Below are 24672 nucleotides of genomic sequence, written 5' to 3' on the forward strand. Positions count from 1 at the left end.
CAAAGAAAGATCATTCATATCAACTTACATTCATTTTCCTTCCATAAAAGAAGTAACCTTAAAACATGCTAAAATTTGTCGAAAGAATTGGCAGCTTAAGATAATACTAAGAACAAGCCATATATGCTTATCAGCTACTAAAAAGAAATGGAGCTTCTTTTAAACGTACAAGAAGTAATACATCTGGAATATGTGAGATTTATAAAGATCATCATTCTCCATAACATACAAAAACATCTCTGGCATGTCTTTTCCTGAGTTCAAAATCGTAACGTCTTTCCAGTCCATGATTGATTCTGCTCGTCCTTACGAATCATGCATGTGTTGTCTGAAATTTGGATGTAGTAGCTCTATTACTCGAGTTTTTTGTTTTTCTCACTATTACAAATACATTAGATTTCACAAGTACAATACAAGTAGTATAGATATATATCTGACCAATTATAATGTAGAATCAAATCAATACAAAGTATAACAGACAAAAAACTGGACTAAACCCTCACATGGCATACACACATGGTGGGATGATCCCACATCGCAATTGTGCATGATGGGACTCAAACCTGGGTACTCAAGGACTCAGGGTCTCCCTTTTTTTCACTATTACAAATACAATACAAGTTGTATAGATATAATGTCCGACCAACTATTAATGTAGAATTAAACTCGTAGACAAACTCACTCATGGCATATGCACATGGTGGGACGAAGACCCACACATCACAATTGTGCTTGATGGGGACTTGAACCTAGGTACTCAAGGACTCGTCTCAGCCTTAACCAACAAGCCAAGGCCTCATTGGCATTACTCGAGCTTTTAAGTACAACTTAACAAGGTTCTCTATGGTTATCCACATTTATTCCTCCTCTTAAGGAGACTATGGTAGAATGAGTTAGTATATAAACTCGGTGGTGGTTCGGAGTTGAATGGACAAAACTTAAAGACTTAAACCATTCATTTAGGTCCTTTTCACTCAAGCCTTCAACTTTAAAATATACATTTACATACAAGCAAGACTTCACAACAATCAAAAACAAAGCTGATTATCGAGTATAATAGGCTTTGGTAGAGATGGACATTTGGCAACTAATGCAAAAGTTTAATGTTTCTAAGCTAATGAATCTAGCTCCCTGAATTAGTAGTAGTTTATCCAGAAAAAGTATCATGGAGGCCCTTGTACTAGGAGTCAAATTGCATTTTGCTACCTTTACTCAAAAAATGGGCAAATTGGCCCCTATACATAGATTACAGAGCACAATGGTCCTTCTGTTAAAAAATCCATCCATTTTTATTGTTAAAAATAAGACCCTGTATGTCAAAATAACTGTTTCATTATTTTATCAACCATGCTATTTTTTAACAGTAGAAATTGATAAAATTTTTAACAAAAAGAACCGGTTTACTCTTTGATCTAATGTACAATGATTAATTTGCTCATTTTTTGAGTAAAGGAGGCAAAATACAATCTGACTCCTAGTACAAGAGCCGCCATGATACTTTTACCCAGTTTATCCTACTCAAACATTAGCAGAAATGAAAACATGTGGTTGTTACCCACAATGCCAAGTTAGGTAGTATATGATTTTACTCGAATCAATAAGAGCAGATAAAGCTAAGAAATGATCTCCCAAGAATTGAAATATCTTTCTCATAAGTGTGGAATCAACTGAACTATAACAAATAAAAATAACATTGAAGCATTGAACAAATACCTGGCAAGCCAGAAATATGTGTGAAATTGCAGACATAGAACTCTAGGACGACAATGGACCTCGCTCAACCGTCCAAGCTTTCTAGACCTGGCATCTCCATTTCTGTCTGGACAAAAGGTCTACAAAATTCCAATATAGACTACCCAGAGGTGAATAATTTCAGTAAGCATAAACTTCAAATCAAGAGTTAAACAATCTACCATGTTGATTTCGCACATATCCCAAAACATGGTAGAGCTTTTCATGAAGAGATCATATCTTCAAATCAAATGCATTTTAAGTTACAGGCTTATGGCCGAGGAGACCATGGACCATGCTAACCACGCACAGAAGATATCAGTCAAAAACAAAAGGACAGCAGAGCTTCTACAGAAAGAAACATGATGAAAAATGAAAATGCACATTAATGTAAACCGAAAATCAAACCCCTGTTAGGCATGCTTTTAGTGTCTGTTCCAATCATAACTCAAGCTGTTTTCTATAATAAGTTTATTATGCTAATTATTTCACATGCAAGCATTACATGAATTGATCAGGTTTAAGAAGGAAAAAGAACATTCACAATTAGACTTTCACAAAAAATATTCTGCTTTGATAAGCTTCAAAGGAAGAGTGCATTTAAGAAAGTCTGCTAATAACTTCAATTTTCATCACCATAAAATACCATCAAAGCTTCCACTAAAAACAGTAATTTCAATATCCAGCTGTATGAATTAATTGGCTGTGCGGGCTCATGATATAATGGCGGTAAGTGGTTGATAGTTGATACATCATTTTCCCTGTTAGCCCAAACCCTTGCAGTCTTATCATTTTCTCTTTTTCTCTCTTGTGAAGCTCCCGCTGGTCATGGAATGAATCCACACTCCTGAAACCAGATGACATGCACGTATTGTAAGCATTACAACTACATAATGTTTTGAGTGCAAATGCATTAACTCTTTCAAGCATGAAGAATCATCTTTCTACATGATACTAGCAAAACTGAAAACAGAAGCGATATAAACAGGAAAAGTTCAATGGCAAACTGGTCTAGCAAAACCCCAGTAAAAAACGAATTTTCCTTCAAGGGTTGAAAAATAGTGTAGTTCTATAAAAAATGATAAATTATTTATAGGCTAGAAAGAACAAAGTATAGGAGTAACATTTCTGGTAAATTATCAGCTATCCTATGGTAAGAGTAAGACAAACTGGATAGCAAATTTCAGAGTTATGCATAGCATATCTGATTTCGAGAAAGTCCATGTTATGCTGGGCATTATACAACAAATTGGACAAGCATTCCAACCAAGTAGCCCCTCTCATAGGCAAATCTGACCATAAATCAATACGCAACTGCTGTGAAAGTAGAGGACCATTTCATTTCCACACAAGAAGAAAGAAAATAATAATAAAAAAATAAACAAGAATAAATCTCTAAGCAAAATATACAGCAATAAATTAGTTTCTCAAAGGGAAATCCAAAAGTTGCAAAATGAGGTGAAGGAAGAACTTGAGCCCAAGTAATTCTCATATTCATAACTTTACTTCTACGAAACATATAAGAACTAATTGCACTTACCAGTACAAATCTTCAGGAAAAGAAAATGTCTTTTAAAGCACATCGTTTATGTCAATACTTCTTCATATGTGTCCCTTCTAGCAGCTTTATCACCTTTTATGCTCAGTTTTTGCCATCTGACAATAACAGTTGACAATCTTCTTATCTAACTTGTAATAGTCCTCCATTTTCTTCAAAGGTTTCAAATCCAGATCAATGAAATACACCTAGAAATTTGCAACTTAGATAAGATATACAGTAACACGAGAAGAAAGTAGCAAACCTTGTGATAAAGGACTTCAATTTCTGCCCAAAACAATTTCCTTACTATATTAAACCAGAGAGCTATATGATGGTTTCTCTGGATTTGTTACAAAGATTGAGCAAATTACTAAATCCACAGCAAAAATATATTTGCAAACCATAAAACGGTTGACTTTAGAACCTCAAACGGTTTTGAACAAGAAGTCCAAAGCGTATCAAAAAAAGCATTTCAAGAGATTCCTTTTCAAATGCCATGAAAATACTAAATAAAATATTTTAGCTTTAATAATGGACAGAAGATGCAACTGAGAATGGCAAGAAAGTCTACCTTGTACTCAAAAACTTGCTTAGTTGATCCTAGATATACAGTACTGTGAGAAGATTCAGATAGCACATCTCCATCAACCATTGGTCTAAAACTAATCATCAAACTACAGTCCTTTACAGTAGCAGATATCAAATAATCCTTCACAATCTTCAAGCTTTCTTCCAAAGGAATGGAGTGCAAAGAAGTATGACGGTTTGATAATTTGTCTTTACTCAGTTCTCTACAAACCATACAAGGTTGAGAAATTATGTTATAATATGCATGAATTGCCCCTTCAATGTCATAAGCATCGAGCTTCTGAACTTCAAGAAGTTGATCTAATACTCCCGAACTGTAAACTGTCTCAGCAACAAGCTGTATAAAGCTAGTTTTGCACATGCCATCATCTGCCTTAATGACATCCTTGAGTGAATCTTCAAAGGCCTCACCGACCAGAACAGTAGTACTGCCTGCACCACCACCCAAGCCCCCGAATACGATAGAGCCATTCAGAAATACACGGAAATTATTCTGAGGGGTGGCGTATAGAGCTTCAATAGCCTTGCATATCCTGTCTAGCGATCCAGAGAACAAATCCAGTGGATTATATTCACTATATTCTGAAATCTGTAAATATTTTTGAAATGTCAGAAAAATTAAGGAAGTGAGAATAAACATAAATATTAACAAAAAATGACCATATTAGCTATCAGGGGAAGAAAGGGGCCAGAATAGACACTCTTCTCTTGCATGTGGACATAATAGTGACTTAGCACACACACAAATTAATAATTAAATAACTAAGTAAACGATAAAATATAAAGAAACAAAAGTTACCTCTTGATTATGCAACTTCAGTTCTTGGTGCATTTTAAATCGACTTAGAGTTCTTTTAACAGCATTTTCTTCAGCTATGAATCTTGAAATTGGGAGAAATCCACATTTGGGCTACTTCACCGAAACAAATGGAAAGTAAAACTTTAGTAGAGCGAATGAAAATGCATAACAGACACAAACGTAGTTGATAACACAGATGTTGAGGGAAAAAAGACACAAAAAGGTATCCACCTTTATCTCAACTGTTATACATGGTCCACCTTTAACAGAACCTGAAATAAAGAAAGTGCAATGATATGAAATCCTAATGAAGGCTTTGCCATATTGCATAACTTAAATATTATTTTTTAATGGAACCCAGTTTCATATTTGGTTATATTCAAGTACTTGCATTTGACATCAGAGCTAAGTTCTAGGAAAATGAAATTGAGGAAGACCACATACATGTCTATAAGCTCTTCTCAAACTGTTGGATTTTCGCACATAAACACATTGCGCAGGTACAAGTTACCATTTACCAATCTAGTTAAAAAAATCACATTAAGAAAAAAGAATCTTCATCTGGCTACTTTGCTCAAAGTAATTTTAGATGTACAAAATTCCATATAGAAAACATATAGAAAGCTAGTTCCTAGTCCTTTCCTTGCCATCAAACTCTATCAGGAAAATATTTTGGCACCAGCATTCTAGATTGGAAGGTAGCTATGAACCCATCTAACTAAACTTAGCTGAACAAGATTAAGAAGTCCTATTTTCCACTGTCTGTAAGAGTGAGAAAAAAATATATCCTCCCTTAACATTTCTAAAAACATGAGACAAAGCATCAAAATTTATAAGGAAAAGATTGAAATTTACCATTCATAAAGACTGAATGATCCGATATGATCAGAACAGAATCACGATTCACATCAACCTGTGATGAATCAATTCGACAAGCAGGCCGACGACAAGTCACATTCTTCTCAACTGACAAGAGGAATTCCTTAGTTACACGAACACGCATCTGGCAAGCTCAGAACCAAACACATTAAGTATCAATCAATATGCAAATTATAAAAAGCTCATAAAAACTGAAATCAGAATTATGATAAGTAGTACATATATCTATTTGACAATACCCCGGCATCGACATGTTGTGGTCCTAACAATGGGCTCATTACATGCTTGACATAAAGCTGCTGTACAATCTCTCTGTTTGGCCACACCATTAGCTCCTTATATTCTCGCCAAAGAAGCCGTTCATGCGCTGTTAGAACTTCATTTTCGTTCACTCTACTTTTCCCCTTACGTTGTGACTTTTGTATTCTCATCACTTTCCCAATCTTTTTTCATCATTATATCAACAAAATCCCAAACCAAAAATAAAATAAGCAAACATGATACTAACATTTCCAATATCAAATTTTTTGAATAAAATTCAAAATTACTTACAAATGAGGGAGATGATCCAGTGTAAGCGAGAACAAGATTAGCAGCTCCTTCACCTCTATAAACCCAATCAACCGCATCCTCTTTGTCTAAAATCACCATCTCCATTTTAATCTACGACGGGTGCGATTCATAAACTAATCAACAAAATCACAATAGCTAAAAATTCAAAAAAAAATTGAAACGAATCAAATACCTGATCGGGAAATTTCTACAATGTAGAGTAAATTAAAAGCTGTAAAAAATCGATAAAATCGAGAATGAGTTAATAAGTGAAAACAAAGCGTTGTAGCTTATCATCATCATCATCATCATCTTCGTCTTGAAAATTACTAATTAGAGAAAAAAATTTGACAGGACGGCTTTACTTTTTAATTTTAATTTTCTTTTAATGGAAAATGGCGAGACTGTAATCAGTATTAGCTCAGCTTTTAGTTGACTGTAAAACAAAATTGAAAATTGAAATTGAAATTGAAAATTCTTTTTGGCTGCACAGCTCAAATAGGTTTTTATTAATTTTAGGATTTCCATTCCAGTTTAAGATTATAATTTAATAGTGTTTATTCTATTGCTTCTTTAATTTTAAAATATTTTAATTAAATACTCAAAATATTAATATTCTATCAATTAAGTCCTTCGGCCAACTTAATCAATTTGGGCATTAAATATTAATTTAAATATGACTTGAATTATTAACAGGTTTGTACTTATTATATGGACAACTTCGATATAACATATTAAAAAATTCCTTCTAAATTTTATTTTTTAATTTATTAGATCCAAGTTATCCATGTAATAGTGCGTGCGTTTTCACAATTTGATTTAAGTGTATTAAACATGGTTGACATTAGATCTAAATTAACAAGTAGGCTGATAAAAGGACTTGATTAATAAATATTGATTTCTCTTTACCCTTGGTTCCACCACATCCCTTGTAAAAATTGAAGGTCTATAATGACATTAAATCGTAAAAAAAATAAAAAAAAATAGAACATACATAATTTTATATAGAAACCCTTTCGGGAAAAAAATACAAGATCAAAGTTTAATAAAAAAAATACAATAAGGTTAAAACACCTTATTCTAATTAAATATCAAATAAAGGAAGTAAACTTCTATATAGATTCCACTTGTGCAGCTCGCAAATCTCCTATATTGCTACTTATATTTTATTTTAACAAAAATTTGAGTCACGCAACTCTAACACATTTTATCTTCACAAAACACATATAATAACACAAATCAATCACATTTCATAAAGTAGATAACATGTAATATAATTCTAATACATATCTTTAAACATGAATGCAACTTAACCATACTTTCTCACCCTTCACTTTTAACACCTCAACTTTAAAACCTAGCTTCTCCTTCGCATTCTCCTTCAAATCAACACTTCCTTTGATGAGTAATAATCTTCCAGTGACATAGTTGGTGAGGTCTATCTATGGTATCATGAAAACCTAATAGATTGATGCAAGGAAAGGATGGGATGACAAGTTTTTCTGTACAATTTCCTCTTGGTCAAATGATAAAAGAAGGGTCTTCTAAAATGCTTGTTGTCACTCTATCCTCTCTCTTGTCATGTGAATGTAAATGCATAAAATAGTTTATTACTACTTCCCCCTTACACCATCGTTCTCATACATGCATTGTGGACTACATGTCAATCTAACCTATTGCCACCACATGTTTTTGACACATTTTACTCCACTTGAACCAGCTATATGCATGAGATCGTGAGAAAGTTCCTTATTCTTCCTTTCATTTTCATATTGCTTTCTCCATGTTATTCCACTAACCTAATCTAGTGGCTAATATTACTTCTAACAAAGTTAATGGCAATTTAATGGTTGGAATTAAACCTCACTTTAATCTAATTTCCATTAATCACAAATTCTAATATGATGTCCATTTTACCTCCTCACCACAATTCATTCATAAAATTAAGTTTAAAGTTAATATGTGATTTCCCATTTCTCATGGTTTATTAACCCAAAAAGTCCTCCAACATAATATTAAAACAAAGGTCTAATTTTACATTTAATCCTTCATATTTCATTTCCATTCCAATCTAGTCCATAATGAAATTCTAAATTCCAATTTCCCTCCAATTTAATGATCTATCTGGGTTCAATTAAATATTGTTGATAATATACAAAATACATCATCCTCAAGGAACGAGAATATGTTTCTTACCCATAAATTATACATGTTTCATAAATAAGTTTCAAAACAATGGATGAAATTTTGTAATCAAACTTTTTAAAGATTCTTATTTTTCACTTTATGAATGCCTTTTGTTTGCTTTTCTTTTTCTACTAAATAGTCAAAGATGAAGGAAAGAGACACCTTATCAACCCTTTTATCTTCATCACTTGAGCATAAGAGGAAGTAAAAGAAAATATGTCGCAAATCCTTATATTTTATTAGATTTTGAGATTTAGTCTATGTACTTAAAATTTTGAAAATTAAATTCTCTTTTTCGATTACAAAATCTTAGTTCAACTATTAAGACAGATAGTATTTTTGTCAAAATTTTCTAACCTACCTTGTTGATTAGGTTGCTCTCGTATTATTTGACATATAACCGTTTTGATGATTGTACTAGAGCTTTTAAATTGAAAAAGTTCAGTTTTTTTTAACTTTTAAACTATAGGAATTAAATTTCAAAATTTATCACAATACAAACACTAACAACATATTTTGACAAAAAGAACTCGAAAGATTCTTTGGAGATTTCTTTCTTAATTATTGATGGATGGTAAATCACACCTCTATGTATTGTCAAGCCGATAGATTTTAAGAGTTTGTCAATGGCATATATGCTATTTGAGTTAGTATTGAAGAGAGTTATAAAAGTGTCACCTATTAATATTGAAAAAGAACTAAAATAGATATTAGATGACCTTATTGGATACGAGAGGGAAATTAAACGAATTTTGGGATTTTTTTTTCTCTTTTTTCTTTGCATCACTCAAGCAAGAATATTTTCCTAAATTAAGACTATGCATATTTAATTAAAATTAATGGTCCTAATTTATTAGAATTACTCATGGAAAAATTATTGCACAATTTGGAGAAGAATAGCTTAAAACATTTCAAAAGCTTAAATCCTGTTTATGGGTCGAACCGAATTGAGTTCCGCCTGGCATAATTAAAATATCAGATCCATTTATTAGGCTCAGGTTTGGGTTCGGGCTGACCTTGAAAAATAGGTTTAAAATTTTGTTCAAAATTGACCTAGATAAAAATGATAAAACCCGAACCTGATCTGCCCTTATTAATTTTATATATATATTTAAAAAAATAATACATTAGAAATACTAAAAATATTAAAATAAATGTTTCCCTGAAAATTAAAAATAAATTAAAAAAATATGTATATTTAAATAATACCAAGATAGGTGCAATTTAACAAACAAATGCCTCTAAAATGTAACAAAATTAATAATAAAATAAGAGTTATACAATATCCAAACAATAATAATAAAATAATAGCAACATAGTGGTAAAATTGTAGCAAAATAGTGAGAAAACAATAAGAAAATAGCAACAAAACAATAAAAAAGAAACAACAAGAAAACAACAAATTTTTCTTTTTGCAAATTTAGGCCAGACTCGAGCTCTGGCCAAAAAAGCCTTACTCGAGGCTCGACCTATTTTTTAGAAAAATCTTATTTTTTTGCCCAAGCCCATTTTTTAAACCTATACTTTTACCAAAATCCTCCACTTTTCAAAGCCTTCGGTTGAACCCATGAACAAACCTACCTACAACTAGAATTTAATAATCCATTCATTTTTTTTTAACATTTTTTAATGAAAAGTTTATATATATAAAATATAGAATTATCAAGAGATCAAATTTGAGATTAATGTAAATTAAAGACTTGAATGTAAATATTTAATCAAACACACGCAGTTCAGTAAAATTTTATGAAAAAAAAAATTATGTATGCATATAAATGGTGACATGGTAATAATTGTTGTATGAAAAAATTTGATTGGATCCAAAATAAAAAAAAATTATAAATTATACAGATAACTTGTTTCGAATTTTTTTAAAAAAAATAAATATTTCTTATTTTTATACAAAATAAACAAGAAATATTGTTCTCAGAATATAATGTCTTTATTCAAACAAAACAATTCGTACTGCATTTTTGAATTGTTTTTCAACCAAAAATAAATTCAGATGAAAACACTCGAAAATGAAATAATAATTCTGTATAGAATATTTCACTCAGAATTGAAGAACTCAAGTCATCTCTCAATTCTGATTATTAGTGTCTATATATAAAGTATCAAGAGGTATCTTAAGGTTTTCAAGATTGGATCAGTGGTCAAACTGATCAAGTCATCAATTTATTAATCTAATTGATTCGTTCCGTTCGATTAAATAAACCACTAAAAATCCGGTACAACTAATTTTTTTTTGTCCAATTCAATGCTCTTCTTCGTACTGATATTCCAATCTTTCAATCGCCCAATTGAATGCTATTCAAATAACCTTATTGTACCTATATAGCTCTTTTAAAGCATACAACCTTTCCGACTCCTACTCAAACAGCACCATTATTTGGTTTGAAAAGAAAGATTTTTAATATCAAAATTTATCCTTTAGGCATTAATGGTAATATACTTCATGATTTGTGTTTCACAATTCAAATTGATGATCATCTCATACTTAGTGCATGTCTTTATCTTCTTTCTTTCTTTCATGTAATAAACATTATGAAATTGTTGCAAATATGTATATACTGTATATCTATATTATATACAACAATAATCTATATTAGATTAAGTTTTACATAATTGATACATATTTATCATGTTTAGAGGTGTATATGGGTCGGATCGAGTCGAATTTAGGCTGAGCCTAAATATGATATTAACATACTTTGTGTTTACTCAAACTCAGTCTGGCCTGAAATATGAGCTTAAAATTTTGTCAAAACCTTCCCATATTTGCAAAAAATTAACCTAAGATCATTTTAGACCTGCCCGTATTATTTTTTAAATTTTTAAAAAAATATTTATATTATATTATTTTAATATCTAATAATTTTATACATTTTTTATTTATTGAAATTTTTTACATAATCATATTAACATTATTTAATTTTTGCATAAAAGTAACATTATAAACTAAAAAATAGATCAGGCTCGAACAGCTTTGAATATTCAAACCTAACCTTGACTTATATTTTAAATCAACATAATGTTTTTTTTAAAAATTATATTTTTAACAACCTGCAAATATAAACGAAAAATCGAACGTCTGTCATGCTTTCTATTGCCCAATCGTTTCAATCATTGGAAAAGTGCATCCATTTATGAACAAACAAATTACGACAGTTTTAAAAGTACTGCACATTAAATTGCTTTGGAAAGTGAACAATGCAGAGAAATTTTAATTACATGTGTGAGAGCACCAGTCCCTTCTGCCTGCACATTAAATTGCTTCGAAAAGTGAACTATGCAGAGAAATTTTAATTACATGTGAGTGGACCATTCCCTCCTGCCTGTAATTCTTTTTCTTACCTAGAAATTCAATAAAAAAAATTCAAATTTGCATGTAGATATTACTTTTATTATATTTTTACAAAATATTTTTAAAATTAAATGTGGTATTTACAAAATTAATAATCGAGTTTTAACTCAAATTCGAGTGAAAGCTGGATTTAAGCAAATTTTAATGTTTTCAAAATTGAATTATTTTAAATTTATATCATCTAGACTTAGATATAAAAAAGATTAAAATTTGACATGATTTAAACTTAAAATGTAACTAAATTCGAAACATTGCTAAATAATTAAATACTCTTAAAATTATTTGTACACTTTCACATTGTTGTAAATTGTTTAATACTCTTAAAATCATTTGTATATCATCAAATTGTATATAAATGGATTCAATTAACCACAAGAGTTAAGTGAGATGGCAATGGCCTTTCTTACTTTAACTAAGGATCGAGAGTTTAATCCTCATCTTGAGTATAGAATAACTTTAAAACTCGTGATCAACATAATGATAATTGAATTACAAAATGCGAAAGAACTAATTTACAACAAAATATATAAGTTCATGTATACTATTTCAATTTAAAATTTTTAAAATTCAATAATCGAAATTATCAAAGTTTTCGATTTGAAAATCTTAATTTGATGAGTTGTAGTGTGGCATTAAATCGTTTGTTTGTCCACGTAGACAATATTATGACACTTCATTAATTAATATCAAGTGAATAAATTTCCAAGTGGTATTCAATGATAGACTTATTTGTCTACATAGACAAGGAAAGTTGTTTCGAAGATTATCTATCTCCTTTATTTAACTTTAATTTTTAAATATAAATTAAAATTTAATATATTATTTGATATCCGGTTTTGATATTTTTTCAATGTGGTACTTGTGTTATTTTTGGTCAAGTCTATTATTTATATTTGACAAAAGTTATATATTTAACGGTGTTTTTTTTAATGTTTAATTCTAATTTTAGAGTTGATTTGATGAAAGTTAATTGCTAATACTATTAGGTTTGAATCTTTCATAATTTTGTTAATAGAATAAACTTAGTGTTGATTATGAATTCGCTTAATTTTACGTTTAACTTGTCAAATACAGTTCCATGAATTTAATTTAATTCGGGTTTTAAAATTGATTTGATTAAAGTTAATTTATAATATTATTAATTAATTACAAATTTTCTTTAAATCAATTCTAAAATCTGAATTAAACATTTTTATCTTCCAAAATGTATAACTTTTATAGTATCACATTGGACCAAAAAATAACAAAAATATCAAAAAAAAAATCTCAAACTCATATACGAATTAAATAATTATCCTTCTTCCCTGTAGAGAAAACAACTGCAAATTGGTTCCAACAAGCAAAGGGCATGCAATGTTTGAAATAAATGTGTTGATAGTAATTGAAGAATGTTTTGATCTAATTTTCTTAGCATATGCTTTTTTGATTAGGTTCCCGATTTTTATGTTTACTTCATCTATGGATTCGGTCCCCCATTGTTACTAAAGCTTTCAAAACATGAGGATAAATTCACCAATTCTTTTTCGACATGTGCTTTTAAAGAAAAAACTAAGTAACCTCATTTAGTACATTTAGAGGCGAGTATAAGAGGTAGGCAGAGATCTTAGTACAATGTCGTTATTAAGTTGCATAGCTATGTTAATCATGTTCAATTAATAATAAATTTACATTATAAACGAATGCTTAATTTTTTTTTAAATTCTGTCATAACTTTAAGGAAGACTAACAACGTTATTTACAAGTCCTTCATTATTTTTTTAAATTTCATTAGCGATGATATGTCATATTATTATTCATTGATGTTACATGCGATTCATGTACTGATAGTGCATCAAATATTTACTCGTATTAATACAAAATGTTGAATTTGGTATAACACAAAGGTTGAATATTTTTTTTGGTCGAAGGTGCTCCCCAAAGAGGTAAAAGACTAGCCATGAAATTCTCATGGGTGGGATTAAACTCTCAACCTAGTAGTAAAAAAAATAGTGAAGGAGTTATGAATAAATACTAATAACTATATCTAAAAAAAAACTTGAAAATCCTAAAATCTAAACCATAAACTCCAAACTCCAAACTCCAAACTCAAATATAAAAAATATAATAATTATAATTAATATTTAATTACACTTAAATAAATTTATTGATATTTATTCATAAATTCTGAATTTTTTTTATTCTCATTTGCATGTTTCATGCATGGACAATATATTCAATGTTCAATTTTTCCTATCAAATTGAAGGAAATATATAAAAAGAAATCATGAAATCTTTTGAAATATTTTATTAATATTCCAACAAATGGACCTACCAGACTTGACCTACCACATTCATAACTTTATTTCTTTTCAATATTTGCCATTCTATATAAAGGGTGCTCTTCATTTTGCCTTGGAAATAGAACAAAAAGTAGCGAGGCAAAAGCAATTAAGTAGCTAACAATGCAAGTACTTCACATGAACAAAGGCAATGGGGACACTAGCTATGCAAAGAACTCCACTGTTCAGGTTTTTTTTTTTAAATATTTGGATTTCTTTTTTTCGAAACCAATGCATTATTTATGTATGTTTTACTGCTCATAAAATTTTCTTTTTTCAAAATTTTCATGTTTTTTCAGAGCAAAATCATATCTGTTGGTAAACCAATCATGAAAGAAGCAGTGCTAGAAATGTTATGCAACAATGTGATAGAAAGCATGGGAATTGCGGACTTAGGTTGCTCGTCGGGACCGAACTCTTTATCAGTAATCTCCGAGATCATGGACACGGTGGAAGCTGCGAATCGTCTTCTCGGTCGTCGGATGGTATCGGAGTACAGGGTATTCTTGAATGATCTTTATAGCAATGATTTCAACAACATATTCATGTCGTTACCAGCATTCTACGATAGACTTAAGGAAGAGAAAGGTCTCGAGTGCGAGTCTTGTTTCATATTGGGTGCCCCGGGGTCTTTCTATGGTAGATTGTTCCCTACTAACAGCTTGCATTTCGTGCATTCTTCTTCTAGTCTTCATTGGCTCTCACAGGTTAGTGCTTATAATACTTAACCCGAATTTAATTTTTTCTCAAAACTGTAAAACCAACATAAAAGATATTTACTCGTTGAATATTACAGGTTCCGGCCGGGTTGGAGAGCAATGATCTTAAACGATTGAATAAGGGAAAGCTGTATATTTCAAAGAGCAGCCCACAGAGCGTGGTGGATGCTTACTTGCTGCAGTTTCGAAATGACTTTTCACTGTTTATAAAGTCACGTTCCCGGGAACTGGTTGCAGGCGGCCGCATGGTCCTTTCTTTCATGGGCCGGAGCTCCACCGATCCCACCACCGAAAATAGCTGCTACCAATGGGAGCTGTTGGCCCAAGCAATCATGAGCTTGGCTAGAGAGGTATATATATTGCTTTTTCTTTTCAATGTTTTGATTTAATTACATGCATGCAGTGTTCAGCTGCGTACCGTAAAATGAAAATTTTTCATTTAAACCCTTCTAAAAATAAAAAGATAATAATGATAATAATTTAATTTAATCTTTTAAAAATTATAAAAATATAAATTATTAAAACAGTGAAATTATATTTTTATTATGGTAACTTTTACCCCTAATTTTTTTTTTAATTCACCCCGATAGTGGTATTCATCACTAGATAGGCATGCTCAGCTGGATTGACCTAGTCTGCTTTAGGTTAGACTTTGAGTTTATATTTTTCAATTCTGCTTTTGTTTAGTCTCATAAATTTACAACTAGATTATTTCATTCTCACAATGTGAGTATCACGTCATGTGACTCGATTAAAAGGTCGCGAGATTAGGCCAAACTCGAAGGATTTAAATGCAAGATGAGAATCGATCAAAGCCATGCAACGTTTTGCATGTGGACTTCAAGGTTTAAAATTTCTCCATTTTATTCTCATTTAAAATTCCACAACCTTTTAATTTTTTTTACATATTTAGACGATGGAGATAATTAAATTGTGAAACAACTCGTAACCGAGTTCAGGTCATGCTACAATACTTTTTACCGCAAAAGAGAACAAAAATGTTAAAATATGTTGTTAGTCTTTCTACTTTAACAAAATTTAAGATTTAATCCTTATAATTAAAAAATAAAATTTAAATCAGAGGAAAAAGATGTTCGTATCCATGTCCTATTTATTGTTGATTGATTAATTTCTATAAAAAAATTTAACTTACTATATTTATTTTCAGTCAATTATATACTACCATGTCATGTTGACAAATTTTGACATGAAATATTGACCGTTTTAAAATTAAACTAAAATTCTTAAATTAAAAAAAATGATTTAAAATTTTTTTACACTTTTTTAGGGATAAGGAATAAATCTCAAACTTTACCAAAAATTTTGGGATTTTTCATGTTATTATTAGCTCTTTTCTTTTTATCACTTATGAAAAGAATCACCTCAAGAATTAGAGAAGAATAAAATTCTTGAATGGTATAAATCAGTAAAAGGTGGAAGTATATATATGGACTGAGCTTTCTAGGTTGATTTAACTTATATTTTGAATTTCTATATATGTATATATATTAGATATTTTATATTTTCCTTTTGAATTTTGAATATTATTGTAACGGATATCACGTCACCAATTGTTGTGTAAAGGAACATTACATGGTGCGTCACGTGTAATTGATAGTGTAGGTATTAATATGAGATAAAAAAATTAGATACTAAAATAAAAAAAATTAATATAATTTAAGGACCAAATCATACTATATTTAACTTATTAATTTATTGAACTTTTTCCAAATATCTATATGACTAATATATCTTATTGAACTTTTTCTAGGGTCGAATTGAAGAGGAAAAACTTGATTCTTTCAATGCCCCATACTATGCTCCATGCACTGAGGAAATAAAAGATGAGATACAAAAAGAAGGGTCCTTCACCATTGGTCGCCTTGAAGCTTTCGAAATCGATTGGGATGGTGGTGCTGTGACCGATATCCATACCCCTCATGGGAAGCTATCGGTCGGACGACGAGTGGCCAAAGCCATCCGAGCTGTTGTTGAATCGATGCTCGAATCTCACTTCGGAATCGAACCTGATGTCATGGATGATTTGTTCATTAGATATGGAGACATTGTTGGGACTCACTTGTCCAAGTCTAGAACCAAGTACATCAATTTGGTGATGGCCCTCACTAAGAAGTGGTAAAACCATAATCAAATTGGAAATCGCAATAAGTTCCATCACAGTAGAAACCAGCCATTGTAATGGGATTGTATTTTGATACACATATTCTCAATATCCCATCACGATTCATATTGGCTTCGTATAATTTAGTTAATTGATGGCTGAATTTCGATAATTTTCGTTAGGCGTGTTATGTTTTTTTGTGTGTATTTTTTCTTGCTAAATTTATGTTGTTGGAATTGAATTGGATTGATTAATCAAACCGATTGAATTAATTGGTATATTGGTCCAAATAAAAGAATTGAATCGACTTTCAAGCAAACCAAAAAGTTAAGATAAAAATCGACAATTGAGTCCGTTTATAATTTTTTTAAATATTTTAAATTTAAATATTGTTAGGCCGATAATCGAAACAGAGACCCATGATTTGAACGATTAAATCACCAATCCGATTTTAAAACATTATAATTATCCATTCAAGTTCAAAGGTCCGCTTAAATTTTAAGATAATTTATTAAACTCAAAGCTTAGCGAGTTCAATTTCAAAATATGTTAAATTTCTTTTATTTATATATATTATATAATATATATCATATGAAAACTAGATATATAAGAATATAACCTAAATATTAAAAAATATGTGAGGTTGTTTATGGCATGAAAATTTAATTAAAGATATAAAATTACTAAATATTAAATAAAAATTAATGTATTTTTATTAAATTCATATAAATTGACCTAAATAAATTTTAACCAATCATTTATAAATATGGATACATTTTAAAAAAATTCAAACTTCTTTTTGGAATAAAAAAATATAAAGTTACTAAATATCATATTTTTTTTCCTTTTCTTAAGAAATATTTTTTTCTTAAATTAATGGTGTCCAAGGGGCCAACATTTTTGGAAAATTTCATTTCTCCCTTGAAATTTTTTGAAAATTTTAATTAGTCCTTATCCTAAACTTTTGAAAATTTTCATTATGTCTTCTTAAAAAAATTAAGCTCTTTTAAATTTTTTGAAAATTCTCATTAATCTCACAAAATTTTTAAAAATTTTAATTAAACCCTAATTCTTTTAAAAAATAATCTCATTAAACTCCCAAAGTTTTTGAAAATTTTAATTAAACCCCCTAAAATTATTCCCAAAATCTGCCATTGATTGTACATTAACACGGTCTAAACCCAACCGGATCAGAAACTTCCTAGTGCCACTACTCTAGAGTGTACTAACATCCACTCGAAGTGCACTCAGCATTGAAAATAGAGGAAAACCAATGATTTCAAGCACCATAGGCAAAATCATTGTAGGCCAATACACCAACATATCATTCTTTTTAAACCGTAAACGTGCTTAATTTTTTCCGATTCAATGATTCAATATGAAATTTTCAAAGGCTTTTCAGATAAGCATATAATGAAATCTTGAAGTTGTTGATCATCAATATCATCCCCTCTCAAATGAGAGTATAGTAGAAAAAAGGAACAAAAATGTTTGAGGTTTTGGTGGAAGTAGGTCCTTATGGCCTTTGTTTATACGCAATTTTGGGTGTTGGTGCCTTTGTTTTTGTTGCGAGCGAGCTGTGGAAGAAGATGGTGCTGCGGCAGCTTAACGGGGAATATTCCGGGACCAGTAATATTCCTCCGGGGAGTCTAGGGTTGCCGTTTATCGGGGAAACTATCCAGTTTATGGCAGCCATTAATGGTGACAAAGGTTTTTATGACTTCGTACGTGTACGAAGTGAAAGGTATGTACGACTATGGTGCCTTTGTTTTCAAAGGGTTAATATCATATTTGATACTTGAATTTTGGTTTCAATAACTTTCAGTTTTTTTTCTCAATTAGGTACGTAAGTTTATCTTCAATGTTTATTTTGGTACCTGATTTTTTTTCAATTTAATACCTAAGTTTTTTTTGTCCCAATTACATTCCTGAGTTTGATTTTAATATTCAATTTAGTACACGACCTTTTTTTTTTCCTAATTAAGTACCATTACTTTTTTTTACTAGAGCACAAATATCAAATATTAATTAGGTCACATGATGTCAATTGGTCTAGATATTAAATTGAACATTGAAGCTAAGATCAAGTAACAAATTGAGCATTAAAGTCAAACGCAGATACCAAATTGAACAACCATTGGTTTTTTTTTATTAAATCCTTTAAATTTTATAAAATTTTAATTTAATAAATAGTAAAATCACATTTTAACCCTTCAAAGAAGATACAATTTTAGTTTAATCATTTAAAATTATAAATATGAGTTATTAAAATTGTAAAATTACATTTTAATTCATAATATAACTAAATTCAGACCCCATAAAAATTTTGTGGCTTCCCACTTATACTAAACTAAATTGTTTGAGATTCCTCAACTATGTTTCCAAAGCACAGCTTTCATGAAAAAGTCTAAAAAAGCCTTGTTTTTAAGACCCACACTTCTTTGGGGAATAAGCATCGACTTCGGGGGTTTCGCACATTTTTTTCAATAACCCAAATTTTCAAAGCATCCAATCGAGTTGATAAAAAGAATATAATTTTCTTCAACAATTTGCAAATGAATGTGTTGTTGTTTTCAATGGGGTCACTATCAAATTTTGCTGAAAGAGTCATTTTGTAAAACAGATACGGGAATTGCTTCAAAACCAACATATTTGGCGAGACGCATGTGTTTGTAAAGAGCACCGAATCAGCCAAAACATTACTAAACAATGAGCAGGGTCGATTCACAAAGAGGTACATAAAGTCAATTGCTGAGCTAGTGGGGAATCAAAGCTTGCTTTGTGCTTCGCCCCACCATCATAAGCTACTTCGTGCGAGGCTAATCAACTTGTTCTCCTCGAATTCCATATCGTTGTTGGTAAAACAGTTCGACCAACTCGTTGCTGATGCTCTTAATGGGTGGGAACATGGTGGCACTATCATAGTACTTGATGAAGCTTTAAAGGTTTGCCAATGAAATATCCTTTTCTTGGATCAAGATTTAGGTGTATACATGATTTGGCATGATGGGTTGCTCTTTTAATTTTGTTGATATAAAGTTGGGATTGTTGTGGTTCATGACAGTACATCTGTCAGGTGGAGAGTTATAGGCAATTAAAGAATTAAAGATGATTGAAATTTGAGTCTCTCAAGACAACTAGAGTTCGAGAAAAGGGAGGGAGAGATTGCTGAGAGTGTGTGATGAAAGAGAGTTGTCTTATTCTGAAGTCTGTGGACCTTAAAAGAGGTGCCCCTAGTCATTCCTTAGACACCACGTGTCATTCTCATATTAATTCAATAATTTCTACAACTTAACTGACCTATTGATATCCTATTCTCGTAAGTATGATTGTAATGTCAAACCAATAAATATATGAGATGTACAAGTGATAGGTATTCTGTCCACGTTAAGAGTCCCCATTGTGTAATTTCTCGAGGACTTGGGCTCATAGAGTTTTGAATTTGCAGGGTCTTGGGCTTGTAGGTTTTCTTAGCTTGCAAGATGATCCTTATTTGTGACGTTAGCTAATAAAGTAATTAGGACATGAGGTGAACTTGCTAGGTGTAAGTATAACAAATTTTATTTGGGTTTCATCCAAGCTGAATTCTCTTGAATGCTTTGTGACCTTTTACAATGTTAAGCCCCAACAACAAGTAGCAAATATTGGGGTATTATGTTAATAAACAATGTTGATGTAAAATTTAGTACGATGAGTAAAGGGAGAGGTTCGCATAATGATGATGAGAGCCCTGAGGGTCGAACAATAGCGAGATAAGTGTTTAGGGCAAGCCAAGTACAATAATGAAGATTGTATGGATGAGATGTTTATAGACTAGACCTTGCTATATGGGTACCTTATGTGAGAGAGTAGCTCAGTTATGAAAGACTCTCAACACATGCTTTGTGATGTGTGATTGAAAAATGTGTTATCCTGATGCGCTCAAGTGTTCTTGCCTGTAATACTTCAGTAGTCTTTGGTTCCAAGACTAAAGAATACAGTATTTCTAAAAGAAATTAACATAAATAAAAAATATATAGAGATTATTATTTGATAGATTGGAAATTGAATTGGGTGCAGATAACATTCAAGGCAATGTGCAAAATGTTGCTAAGTTTGGAAAGTGAAGTAGAGCTAGAGTTATTGCAAGAAGATGTAAGTCAAGTTTGTAAAGCGATGCTTGCATTCCCTTTGAGGTTTCCTCGGACAGGATTCTACAAAGGCCTTCAGGTAATCAGAATAATAATTTAAAAAAGAACCCTTTGAGGTTTCCTTTTTCTAAAATTGACCCCATGAATCCCATAATTTAGCACTAGAGCTTTGAAATTCCAATTACAAAACCAGGCTAGAAAAAGAATCATGAGCACATTGGAGAAGATCATTAGTAGAAGAAGAACGGGTTTAGACCGTAATTCCAAAGATTTCCTTCAATGTCTATTGGCAAAGGATGACAATTCTAGCTTTGATGGAATGCATAGACTAACAGATGCAGAGATTCAAGATAATATATTGACCATGATTATTGCAGGTGACCCCCCCTTTTTTTTTTTTGCTTTCATTACAATGTTCATCATTCATAATCTTCAATTAGCCTTTGTTCATCAAATTTCAGGCCAAGATACAACAGCAAGTGCAATCACATGGATGATCAAGTATCTAGGGGAAAATGAAGAGGCCCTTGAGGCAATCAAGGCAAGTAGAAAAATCCAAATGGGTTAATATACTATTTGGTACTCGAGTTTAGTTTCAATATTCAATTTGGTACATCTGTTTTCTTAATTGATACTTGAGTTTTTCTTTGTTCTATATAAGTAATTGAGTTTGGCTTCAATGGTAAATTTGTGGTATTGAAATTTTCTTTTGTCTCAATTACATACCTATATTTTTTATACTACAGTACTCAAATATTTATTGTACCACATGATGCCAAATAGAATATAGAAGTCAAACTTAGATACCAAATTGGGACAAAAAAGTCTATCAATTTAAACATTTAAGTCAAATTTAAGTACCAAATGATATATCAACTCAAGCCAAATTTATGGTAGTTGATGATTTCAGTTAGATTTAAGTAATTTAAATAATATATTATTTGGTAATTGAGTTTGCCATTCAATTTGATACTTAAGTTTGCTTCAATGTTTAATTTGGTATCTGAGTTTGACTTTAATATTTTATTTGGTACCTGAGTGTTTTTGTTTAATTATTTCTTGAGTTTTTCTTTGTTTCATACAAGTATCTGAGTTTGACTTTAACGTTTAATTTGGTACCTGAATTTTTCTTTTGTCCCAATTAAATACTTATGTTTTTCTACTAAAGCTGAATATTGAAGCCGAATTCAAGTATTAAATGGTATATTAACTCAATCCTACTTAATAATTTCAGTTAGATTTAAGTAACTTATTCTACTTTTTGGTTTTTAATGACTAGAGCAGGCTGAGCAACGTCAACTTGCGGAAAAAACTTCAAAAAAGTCATTTCTTACTTTGGACGATCTCAATGAAATGCCCTATGCTTCTAAGGTTAAGCAAAATGAAAATGGTGCATTTTTTTAAAATTCTTCAAGGTTTTAAATTTTCTCAACTTCAAGCAATAGCTTAACATATTAATGAAGTAAAAGGTGATGATCTCAGGTGATTAAAGAGTCACTGAGAATGGCATCTGTCGTACCATGGTTCCCAAGACTTGTACTCGAAGACTGTGAGATTGAAGGTTTGATTTCTACCACCAAGATTAAATTTAATGTTATTTTTCTTATATTAGGTAATAATGAAATGTGAATTGAGCAAGTTGAATTTCGATTGGATTAACTTAAATTTTAAAATTTTCATAGGATTTGAATCGTTTTGGATTCAATTAATCTTGAATTTGACGGGTGGAGGCAAGGATTCTTGTCCTCTTTTCTCAATGATAAATTTATAACCCTCCCAAAGTTTATAATTAAGTTATGTACCTATAAAAAAAAACTTCCGACTTTGCTCCTAAGCTTAGGTTATTTCAAGTTTAACTCAATTTTAATTAGGGTCATTCGAGTTTCTTAATCAAGTTTTTCAAGTTCAGGTTATTTTGAGTTTTTTATTTGGGATTTAACACTTGAATTCAAGTCATTTTCGAGTTTAGATTAACCTTGATCAAATTATTAAATGTTTATATAATCAAATTGAATTAAATTAAACTCAAATCAGAATTCATAGATCTATCTTATATTTTTTATTGTTTTGCCAATAGGATACAAGATAAAGAAAGGGTGGAATGTGAACATTGATGCTAGATCAATACATCTTGATCCAATACTCTACAATGAACCCAACAACTTCAATCCTTCAAGGTTTGATGTAAGTATCTTTGCTTATGCTAAAAAAAAACAACCATTTTGATTTATAAAATCGTGGAAGAATGATGAATGTGTGTGTGTGTGTGTTTTTTTTTGCACCACATAGGATGAACATTTTTGTAAGCCATACAGCTTCTTAGCATTTGGAATGGGAGCAAGGACTTGCTTGGGAATAAACATGGCTAAAGCTATGATGCTCGTCTTTCTCCACCGTCTACTAACCACATACAAGCAAGTTTTCATTATTTATTTATAGTACTTCATTGGGTTATATATTATCTTTATCTATTGACAACTATTTAAATAACCCTAAAGTCCCCAAAAATGTTGATAACTATTTAGGATTGGATTAGGTCTAAACGATGGCATATAATTAAAATAATTTGAACTACTTTTAACATTGTTTTCAGAACCGGACTAGATTGATTGGTTATTGGTTAGACCAATAATTAATTAGAATATCGGTTTGAAATAAGGGATTGGACCGGTTGAGTCGCGAACCGGTTAAACGGATTAATCAAACTGATTTTTCTATTTTTCTTTTGCTTTTTTTTATATTTTTAACAATTTATTCAATTTAATTGTACAAACCGGTCGAATCAAAAACTAATGTTCTAACCAATTGGACCACCCGTCTAATTCTAAAACTTTGGTTTTGAACTAGTTGAAAATTGGATATAATAAAAAAAATCGAGTATTTTTTTATTTATAATAATTTTTTGGATTTTTTCATGTTTTCGTTTATTTTATCAATTTTGAATAATGTTAAAAATTTTAAAATATTTTTAAAAAGAAAAATTATTATTTATTAATTCTTGTTATTTTTTAAGTGATTGAATTGATGAATTGAATCAAAAGTTGAACCTCTAATCTCTTCAACCTCCTAATTTAATTAATTATGTTTTGCTTTGTTTTTCAGGTGGAAGGTAATGGATTCGGATTTAAGTATTGAGAAATGGGCATTGTTTTCAAGGCTAAGGAGTGGTTGTCCTGTGCAATTGTCACATATTAGTAACACAGAATAATATTGGATTATGTTACATCCGTAAAGTAAATGAAAATAAAAATTATATAGAAGAATTGTATAAAAATCAAATAAGGTATTAGTTGAAATGCTAAAATTAATAGTGTTAATTTTAAGTTTAAATTCAACTCTGTGTAAACATTTTATAAATTTTATAAATATAAAACGATAAAAACACCTTTAAATTAATATTTATTATTTTAGTAAAAAAGTAATTTTTATTTATTTTTAAATTGATATGATATTTAATTAACTCGTGACACTATTTCAACTAGAGATTTCAAATATGGTAAGTGTGGAGGTTAATACCAATATAAATTAAGTATTCACTATTGAAGGGCTATAAATAATCAATTAATTACTTAAAATGTTAAATTTAATTCATGTACTTTAACAAATATTTTATTGAGATATTTGATTTTTGCATCTGATCTTTAATTCCATTTATTAAAATGATATTTGTCTTTAAAATCATTAATGACGTGATGTCAAATCAATAAATAGATAACACGTCGTAATTTTACTACATCATTTAA

General features: G+C 30.4%; 3 protein-coding genes across 4 annotated transcripts; 2 read left to right on the top strand and 1 right to left on the bottom strand.

Annotated features, from left to right (window-relative positions):
• Positions 1-19: 19 nt before the first annotated feature.
• LOC107943428 (inositol-pentakisphosphate 2-kinase) lies at positions 20-6603 on the bottom strand. Its single transcript, XM_016877183.2, has 10 exons — positions 6283-6603; positions 6090-6200; positions 5777-5980; positions 5514-5661; positions 4890-4930; positions 4659-4769; positions 3843-4448; positions 3272-3477; positions 1714-2578; positions 20-328 (listed from the first exon to the last, which is right to left on the bottom strand). Exons 2-8 carry the CDS (start codon positions 6192-6194, stop codon positions 3361-3363), a joined length of 1332 nt encoding a protein of 443 aa, XP_016732672.1. The 5' UTR covers positions 6195-6200; positions 6283-6603; the 3' UTR covers positions 20-328; positions 1714-2578; positions 3272-3360.
• Positions 6604-14033: 7430 nt separating this feature from the next.
• On the top strand, positions 14034-16993 carry LOC107943429 (probable jasmonic acid carboxyl methyltransferase 2). The gene is made up of 4 exons (XM_016877185.2): positions 14034-14147; positions 14258-14665; positions 14755-15027; positions 16449-16993. Exons 1-4 carry the CDS (start codon positions 14082-14084, stop codon positions 16815-16817), a joined length of 1116 nt encoding a protein of 371 aa, XP_016732674.1. The 5' UTR covers positions 14034-14081; the 3' UTR covers positions 16818-16993.
• Positions 16994-18181: 1188 nt separating this feature from the next.
• On the top strand, positions 18182-24315 carry LOC107943431 (cytochrome P450 90A1). 2 transcript variants are annotated; one of them, XM_016877186.2, is made up of 10 exons: positions 18182-18543; positions 19423-19744; positions 20859-21008; positions 21123-21306; positions 21391-21470; positions 22214-22300; positions 22412-22490; positions 23007-23113; positions 23219-23343; positions 24032-24315. In XM_016877186.2, exons 1-10 carry the CDS (start codon positions 18287-18289, stop codon positions 24135-24137), a joined length of 1497 nt encoding a protein of 498 aa, XP_016732675.2. In that variant the 5' UTR covers positions 18182-18286; the 3' UTR covers positions 24138-24315. The 2 variants fall into 2 exon arrangements, with proteins under 2 accessions (XP_016732675.2, XP_040970679.1); XM_041114745.1 differs by lacking the exon at positions 23219-23343.
• Positions 24316-24672: the final 357 nt, after the last annotated feature.

The sequence above is a fragment of the Gossypium hirsutum genome, chromosome A06, assembly GCF_007990345.1.
Source record: "Gossypium hirsutum isolate 1008001.06 chromosome A06, Gossypium_hirsutum_v2.1, whole genome shotgun sequence".
NCBI classification, from domain to species: Eukaryota; Viridiplantae; Streptophyta; class Magnoliopsida; order Malvales; family Malvaceae; genus Gossypium; species Gossypium hirsutum.

Coding starts and splice junctions, on each gene's coding strand:
- LOC107943428 (XM_016877183.2), bottom strand. CDS start 6,194: ATGGAGATGGTGATTTTAGACAAAGAGGATGCGGTTGATTGGGTTTAT. Junction 4,931..5,513: donor TCATTCAGTCTTTATGAATG/GTAAATTTCAAT, acceptor TCTTTATTTCAG/GTTCTGTTAAAGGTGGACCA. Junction 3,478..3,842: donor AGCAAGTTTTTGAGTACAAG/GTAGACTTTCTT, acceptor GCAAATTTCTAG/GTGTATTTCATTGATCTGGA.
- LOC107943429 (XM_016877185.2), top strand. CDS start 14,082: ATGCAAGTACTTCACATGAACAAAGGCAATGGGGACACTAGCTATGCA. Junction 14,148..14,257: donor CAAAGAACTCCACTGTTCAG/GTTTTTTTTTTT, acceptor ATGTTTTTTCAG/AGCAAAATCATATCTGTTGG. Junction 14,666..14,754: donor GTCTTCATTGGCTCTCACAG/GTTAGTGCTTAT, acceptor TGAATATTACAG/GTTCCGGCCGGGTTGGAGAG.
- LOC107943431 (XM_016877186.2), top strand. CDS start 18,287: ATGTTTGAGGTTTTGGTGGAAGTAGGTCCTTATGGCCTTTGTTTATAC. Junction 21,009..21,122: donor GATTCTACAAAGGCCTTCAG/GTAATCAGAATA, acceptor TTACAAAACCAG/GCTAGAAAAAGAATCATGAG. Junction 21,307..21,390: donor ATTGACCATGATTATTGCAG/GTGACCCCCCCT, acceptor ATCAAATTTCAG/GCCAAGATACAACAGCAAGT.